We start from the raw sequence: 8,819 nt of genomic DNA on the forward strand, positions 1-8,819 counted from the left end.
TTTTATTTAAAGAAGAAGATTAGCTTGCAAAGAAAAAGATAATTTTCTACACAAAAAAAAAAATCAATTTTTAATAAAATACGTAGATTTTTAACGCTATTTGCGATTAGTGAAAATCTTGAAAATTTATTCAAATAGTTATATTAGAAGAAATTTTCTAGTTCCTCAAATATCTGGAATTCACCGACTTTCCTAGAATTCTCTAAATTTCCTGAATTCTCCAAATTGTTGTACTTCCTTCAATTTTTTTGAATTACCTGAATTCTTCTGTATTCCTCTGAATTCTTTGCATGATTTTCGTGTGCTTGGAATTTTGAAAAATCAGACAATTTAGAACCAGTCAGATAATTAGGGAAATTCTTAGGAATTCAGATGATTTGAAGGAAAGAAAAAGAATTGTAAAAAGTTTGAAAGCATCTCAAGCAATTTTAAAAAAATTAGAAAGAATCAATAGAATTCAAAGAACTCAAAACACTCCATAAAGATTCTTTTAACATAAAAATATCGACTTAATAAATATAATTTGGAATAAAATTCTCGATACTTACAAGGTGTGGTGTCCTCTGTAGCAGCCCTCATTTTTTGTCACAATTTTCTCCACATCAGAAGTACCCCTCGGCACTTGTGACAGAACATAATACATCGTAGAATTGATTTTATGCCCGTTAATTGCTTCTTTTGCTTTGGATTCGCTAATTCTGAATCCTGTATACCAGTAACTCTGCCAAAGATTCACGTGATCGGTTTTTAACCCTCGCTGCTGACGTACCAAAGCCTTTTTCATTGCCTGACACCAAACAAATTGCATCAGTCATATTTTTTATTTTTTAAGTATTATTACAATGAAAAATAATAAAGGCACGCTATAACACGCAAGGCACCTTCCAATGCCAATCACAAATATTTTGAAACTCTCAGAAGATTTCAAAAAGAATACAGTGCATCAGATTTAAAATATTTAAAAACATTTTAAAGATTTTACACGATTACAAATTCCCTTAGAAGATTTCAAAGATTTGACAAATATTTTAAACATTTCACAATTATTTTTAAACTTTCAGAAGATTTCAAGGATTTGAAAGATTTTAAAAATAGACAATCATACTTCTACGATTTTAGAACATATCAAAGATTTGCAATGATTTTGACTTTTTTTTTTGAAGATTTAAAAATATTTCTAAAAAATTTCGAATATTTTAATGATTTCAAATGAATACAACAAAACATTTCAGAAATATTTTACAAATACTTCAACCCGTTTCACAAAGATTTCATAAAGATTTCAAATTTAAAAATCTTAAGATACACCAGATTTCGAAGATTTGAAAATATTTTTAAGATTTTAAAGGATTTTAAATTTCTTTTGAAAATTTCACAAAGATTTCAAACACTTCACAAAGATTTTAAAACTCTTCAGAAGATTTTAAGGATTTTAAAGATTTTAAAAATAATATAGTATATCAGGTTTCTAAGATTTCAGAATATTTCAAAGATTTACAATGATTTCGAATTTTTTCGAATATTTCTAAAGATATCAAATATTTTAAATATTACAAAATGAATTAAAAAGATTTCAGAATGGTTTCACAAAGATTTGATTAAAATTTCATATACATGTCGAAAGAATACAAGAATTTTAAAGGTTTCAAAAAGAATACAGTACATCAGATTTGAAATATTTCAAAACATTTTAAAGATTTTACACGATTTCAAATTTCTTTAGAAGATTTCAAAGATTTGACAAATATTTTAAACATTTCACAATTATTTTTAAACTTTCAGAAGATTTCAAGGATTTTAAAGATTTTAAAAATAGAAAATCAGGTTTCTAAGATTTCAGAACATTTCAAAGATTTGCAATGATTTCAATTTTTTTTGAAGATTTAAAAATATTTCTAAAAAATTTCCAACGTTTTAGTTATTTCATAAAAATACGAAAGATTTCAAAAAGATTTCGCAAATATTTAATAAAGATTTTAAGATACACCAGATTTCGAAGATTTCAAAATATTTTTAAGATTTTAGAGGATTTTAATTTTCTTTTGAAGATTTCATGAAGATTTCGAACATTTTACAAAGATTTCAAAGTTTTAAGAAGATTACAAAGATTTTATAGATTTTAAAAAGGTTTATCAGGTTTCTAAGATTTCAAAATATTTCAAAGATTTGCAATTATTTCAAAAGATATTAAATATTTTAATTATTACAGATGAATAAAAAAGATTTCACAAAGATTGTAATCAAATTTTCATAGAGATGTCGAAAGAAGAAGAATTAAATTTTTTTTAATTTACAAGAATTTAAAACATTTCAAGAAATGTACTGTACGCCAAATTTTAAATATTTCAAAACATTTTAAAGATTTGAAACGATTTCAAAATTCATTAGAAGATTTCGAAAGATATCATAAAGATTTTAAAGATGTTAAACATTTCACGAATATTTTGAAACTTTCAGAAGATTTCAAGAATTTTAAATATTTTAAAAATAGAAAATCATGTTTCTAAGATTTCAGAACACTTCAAAGATTTGCAAGGATTTCACTTTTTTTAGAAGATTTAAAAATACTTCTAAAAAATTTTCAATATTTGAATGATCTTAAATGAATAAATAAGATTTCATAAATATTTCATAGATTTCTTTAAAACTTCATAGATATGCCAAAAGAGATGAAAAGGATACAAGAAAAAAGTGTACACTAGACCAGATTTTAAAGATTTCAAAACATTTCAAAGGTTTTAAATAATCTCCAAATTCTAAGAATATTTCAAAATGAATTAATTCCTAATTGACAAATTTTTAATTATTAAATGGAGAATTCATTTACTTTTTCAATTTAATTTTTCCACAAATGGTTACACTGCCGTGCAAAAGTTTTAGGCCATCTCTTTTTTTATGACAGAATAAATTTTCTTAATTATAATTATACCAGAGATAAAAAAATTTATCTTTAAAAGGTTGATTGTTTTCGAAATTCAGTATAAAATAAGCTCAGGGTGAAGCCAATTTGTCCAGTTTTGAAATTGTTTAAAACATTTGAAATTCCTCAAATAATTTTAGAAAATTTTAATATTTCTGAAATCTTTCCTACGTCTTTTGCATTTATTCAAAATCACTGGACTAATTGAAACCTTTGTGAAATATTTTGAAATTCTGTGAACTTTTTCCTATACCTTTTTTTAATGATTTGAAATCACTGGAATATTTGAAATCCTTTTTAAATATTTCGATATTTTATAAAAAATGTGAACTTATTTAAAATCTTTGTGAAAATTTTTTAAATTCTTTGAAATATTTATAAAATGTATGAAATATTTTTGAAATCTTTCTTTAAAATTTGTTTGTGAAAACTTTTGTGTTAGATTAAAATCATTTATATATTTTAAAATCTTCTCAAATCTCTTGAAACCTTTTGAAACTGTTTAAAACCTTTAAAATGTTCAGAAATCTTTAATATTTTTTGAATCCTTTTAAATTCTTGTTGAAATCTTTATGGATCCTTCGAAACATACTTGTGCAATATTTTCTAGTCGTTTGAAATATTTGAAATCTTTAGGACATTTTTTTAATATTCTAAGAATTTGGAAATAATATAAAATCTCTTAAATGTTTTGAAATCTTTGAAATCTGATCTAGTGTGCCCTTTTCTCTTGCATCCTTTTCATCTTTTTTGTCATCTCTATGAAATTTTAAATCAAATCTTTTAAATCTTCTGAACCTGATTTTCTATTTTAAAAATGTAAATCATTGAAATCTTCTGAAAGTTTCAAAATATTTGTGAAATGTTTAAAATTTTCGAAACCTTTATGATATCTTTTGAAATCTTCAAAGAAAATTTGAAATCCTCTAAAATTTTTTTAATATTTTCAAATCACTTTTTAAAATCTTTGAATTTCAAATTTTTATGAAATCTGTGTGAGATGTTTTGAAGTATTTGTGAAATCTTTCTGAAATATTTTGTATTCATTTGAAATCATTAAATTATATGAAATTAAAAAAAATATTTTAAAATCTTCTAAAAAAATTAATATCATTGCAAATCTTTGAAATGTTCTGAAATCTCAGAAACCTGATTTTCTATTTTTTAAATCTTTAAAATCCTCGAAATCTTCTGAAAGTATTTAAATCTTTGTGAAATGTTTGAGATCTTTGTTAAATCTTTGAAATCTTTGTGAAAGCTTCCCAAGAAATTTGAAATCCGTTAAAATCTTTAAAATATTTTGAAATCCTTGTGAAACGTCTTGAAGTATTTGTGAAATCTTCTGAAATCTTTTGAAATTTTAATAACATCTTTTAACGAAATATTTGAAATGTTTGTGAAATCTTTTATATTTATTTGAAATTATGCAAATATTTTAAAGCTAAAAAAATTATGATATAATCTTTGAAATCCTTGAAATCTTGGTGAAATGCTTTAAAATCTTTATGAAATCTTTGAAATCATTTAAATATTTGAAATCATTCCGAAATCTTTTCAAATCAGTATTCAATCTTTCAAAACTTTGTGAAATCTTTTTTAGTCATTTGTAATAATTAAAATATTTGATATCTTTTGAAATCTTCTAAAAAAATTGAAATAATTGCAAATCTTTGAAATCTTAGAAACCTATATACTAAATCCTTTTTCAAATCTATAAAATCCTTGAAATCTTCTGAAAGTTTTAAAACCTTTGTGAAATGTTTGAAATGTTTGAAAACTTCGCCAAATCTTCGAAATCTTTGTGAAATCTTCAAAAGAAAATTGAAATCCTTCAAAATGTTAAAAATATTTTCAAATCTTCGAAATATGATGTACATTACCCTCTTTAGAATATTTGAATTTGAAATTTATATGAAATCTTTCTAAGGCGTTTTGAAGTATTTGTGAATTCTTGCTGAAATCTTTTATATTCATTTGAAATCTTTAAAATATTGGACATTTTTTAGAAATATATTTAAATCTTCTAAAAAATTGAAATTATTGCTTATTATTGAAATTATTATTATTTATTTTATAAATAAAATAAATCCTTGAAATCTTTTGAAACATCTGTGAAACGTTCAAAATCTTGATGAAATCTGCGAAACAAATTTGAAATCGTTTAAAATCTATAAAATGTTTCGCAATCCTCATGAAATTTTAATAAAATCTTTGAAATGTTTGTGAAATCTTTTATATTTATTCGAAATCATTCAAATATTTGAAAGCTAACAAAATGATGACATAATCTTCGAAATCTTTGTGAAATGTTTTGAAATCTATATGAAATCTTTGAAATCTTGTTGAAATATTTTTTATTCATTTGTAATAATTAAAATATTTGATATCTTTTGAAATTTTCTAAAAAATTAGAAATCATTGCAAATCTATAAAAAAATTTAAATCTTAGAAACCTAACATACAATATCCTTTTTTAAATCTTTAAAATCCTTGAAATCATCTGAAATATCTGTAAAACGTTCGAAATCTGCGAAACAATTTTTAAATCATTTAAAATCTATAAAAAGTGCAATCTTCATGAAATTCTAATGAAATTTTTGAAATGTTTGTGAAATGTTTGTGAAATATTTTATATTTATTTGAAATCATTCAAATATTTGAAAGATAACCAAATTATGATATAATCTTTGAAATACTGGAAATCTTTGTAAAATCTTTTGAAATCTTTGAAACCATTAAAATATTAAAAATATTTCCAAAATCTTTCCGAGATCTTTTTTATTCATTTGTAATAATTAAAATATTTAACATCTATGGAAAACATTGCAAATCTTTGAAATATTCTGAAATCTTAGAAACCTGATATACTATATCATTTTGAAAAACTGCAAAATCCTTGAAATCTTCTGCAAGTTTTAAAATCTTCGTGAAATCTTTGAAATCTCTGTAAAATCTTTGGAATCCTTATAAAATCGTTGTGAAAAATATTGAAGTATTTGTGAAATCTTTCTGAAATCTTTTGTATTCATTTAAAATCATTAAAATATTGGACATTTTTGAGAAATATATATATAAATCTTCTAAAAAAATTAATATCATTGCAAATCTTAGAAATGTTCTGAAATCTTAGAAACCTGATTTTCTATTTTCTAAATCTTTAAAATCCTTCAAATCTTTTGAAAGTTTCAAAATATTTTTGAAAAGTTTGAAATCTTTGAAATCTTTGTGAAATCTTCAAAAGAAATTTGAAATCCTTCAAAATTTTAAAAATATTTGTGAAACGCTCGAATTCTTGATGAAATCTGCAAAACAAATTTGAAATTGTTTAAAATCTATAAAAGGTTTTGCAATCTTTATGAATTTTTAACGAAATCTTTGTAATGTCTGTGAAATCTTTTATATTTATTTGAAATCATACAAATATTTGAAAGTTGAAAAAATTATGATATAATCTTTGAAATCCTTTAAATCTTTGTGAAATGTTTTAAAATCTTTATGAAGTCTTTTAAATCATTTAAATATTTGAAATTTTTATGAAACCTTTTTTATTCATTTATAATAATTAAAATATTTGATATCTTTTAAAATCTTCTCAAAAATCTGAAATCATTGCAGATCTTTGAAATATTCTGAATTCTTAGAAACCTGACATACTATATCCGTTTTAAAATCTTTAAAATCCTTGAAATATTCTGAAAGTTTTTAAATTTTTGTGAAATGTTTGAAATCTTTGTGAAACGTTTTAAAGTATTTGTGAAATCTTCTGAAATCTTTATAAATTCTGCGAAACAAGTTTGAAATCGTTTAAAATCTATCAAATGTTTTGCAATCTTCATGAAATTTTAATAAAATCTTTGAAATGTTTCTGAAATCTTTTATTTTTACTTAATTTAATTCAAATATTTAAAATCTTGAAATCCTTAAAATCTTCTGAAAGTTTAAAAATCTTTGTGAAATATTTATAAATCTTTGAAATGTTTCGAAACCTTTGACATCTGGTGTACTGTGCCCTATTTAAAATATTAAAAACCTTTGTGAAATCTATGGAAATATTTTAAAATTTTGGTAAAATCTTTGAAATTGTTGAGAAATATTTTTAAATATTTTATAATTTTTATGAAATCTTTGAAATTTTTGTGAAATCTTTTCTAGTCTTTTCAAATTTTTTAAATACTTGAAATCTTTGTGAAATATTTTGTTATCTTCTAAAAACCATTTTGATATCGTTTGAAATCTTTGAAACCTTTGACATCTAGTGTACTGTGCCCTTTTTAAAATATTTAAAATATTCGAAATCTTTCGAAAATTAAAAAATTTTTTTGAAATATTTGAAACCTTTGTGAGATCTTTAAAATCTTGTCTAAACAAATTTGATCTGTGAACTCATTTTTAAATATTCAAAATCCTTATAAATTTCATTAATGCTTTGAAATATTTTGAAATATTCTGCAATCTTTAGAATTACTTTGTAACCTTCTAAAACCCTTGTCTATACTCAAAAACCGAGTGGCCAATCCTTCGAAAAAACCGCTGTATAGCCGTGGTTCATTCTAATTCTCAAACAGAATTAACATCGAAATTTTCAACTAATAATTCTTATAATTTGTAAGTTGAATATCTTAAAAAAAAATCATATTGCATTCTATACTAGCGGAGAAAAAAATAAAAACATAAAATTATTCAAAATATTAAAGTCTCGTCATTGCAATCTATGCAATAACTGGTAAAGTCTACAAAAATGCTTAGAAATCTATTTATTCTGAATATGAGAAAACAATAAATTATATCTTGATAAATAAAAAACTTTTCAGTAGCGAAATTTCTTTTAAATGAGATGCTTCTTTCATAGCAGACTAAAAGATTTAAAATGACTCTTTACACTTCAATAAAATAACTGTTGTAAAGCAAAACAAAAATTCCAAATCAAGGTTCCTGTGAAAAATCCACGAAAATTCCCCGGCTTCCAAGGTTTAAAAGAAATTCAGGGAGAATTCCAGGTAGATTCTGAATTTCCAGTAGAAAATTCCTTGTGACATTTTCCTCTACTTACATCTATCGCCTTTTTCTGGGTTGTGTCGCGTTCAACGTGATACTGTTCAGAAGTTACAGCTTCACTGTAACGAATACTGGACAAGAATTCATATCTGGAGGAACTTCTCGCTTTCACTTGAATAACTTTCGGTGGTACTTTGTAAACTACTGATACCACAATAACTTTGTTCGACTCAGGCAATTGTACGTATCCTGAAGTCAAGCTGAACTCGTGAATCGTTCCATCAATTTGAATCCTAAATGGAAATTGGAATTAATAAGAGGCTTAAGCTCGGCTGGATAAAAAAATTGGAAATCACAAACAAAGGCCTCGAACTAAATAGTGCAAAAATAGTGTCATAACAAGCTTCAAATATTAAAAATGAACTTCAATGTTTATTTAAACTTGTATACTTTAATCTTTAAGGGCATGTGATACAGCTAAATACCTATATTACCGACCTCCCTTTTTCGGTTCACTGAATGTTTTTTTGAACCTAAGAACTTTTTTTGTAAATAAAATATCGAGCTGAAACTTTGGGAAATGTATTAGAGTACAATAAAGTACGTTTAGGTACTGCATTTTGGTAGGAACTTCACTGAAAATTATTTCATCTTTTTTCTGAAACTCAACATTTTTTGAACGTTCGAACTTTTTTTATACATAAAATATCGGTTTCAAACTTTGAGAAATGCAAGAGCCGAAAGAAAACTACATTTAAGTACAAAGCTTAATAATAATAGATGTAAAAAAATATATTCCAAGAATCAATTCCAACGGCATCAGCCGGTAACGTTGTACACGAAAATCCGAAACCTGGCGGCCACTAGACGAGGCTCTAGAGAGTTCGTATTTTCGTGTACAACG

The 8,819-nt window shown here is 24.0% G+C and overlaps 1 protein-coding gene across 1 annotated transcript in view; it reads right to left on the minus strand.

Annotated features, from left to right (window-relative positions):
* The window catches only part of LOC117171846 (uncharacterized protein KIAA2013 homolog), a 52,098-nt gene that overhangs the window by 22,397 nt on the left and 20,882 nt on the right, over nucleotides 1–8,819 (minus strand). The window contains exons 3-4 of the mRNA XM_033359480.1: nucleotides 7,971–8,208; nucleotides 549–787 (exon numbers count right to left, since the gene is read on the minus strand). Of these exons, the coding sequence (XP_033215371.1) occupies nucleotides 549–787; nucleotides 7,971–8,208 (477 nt within the window). The remainder of the gene's footprint in view (nucleotides 1–548; nucleotides 788–7,970; nucleotides 8,209–8,819) is intronic.

Source organism: Belonocnema kinseyi, chromosome 4 (assembly GCF_010883055.1).
Source record: "Belonocnema kinseyi isolate 2016_QV_RU_SX_M_011 chromosome 4, B_treatae_v1, whole genome shotgun sequence".
Lineage (NCBI taxonomy): Eukaryota > Metazoa > Arthropoda > Insecta > Hymenoptera > Cynipidae > Belonocnema > Belonocnema kinseyi.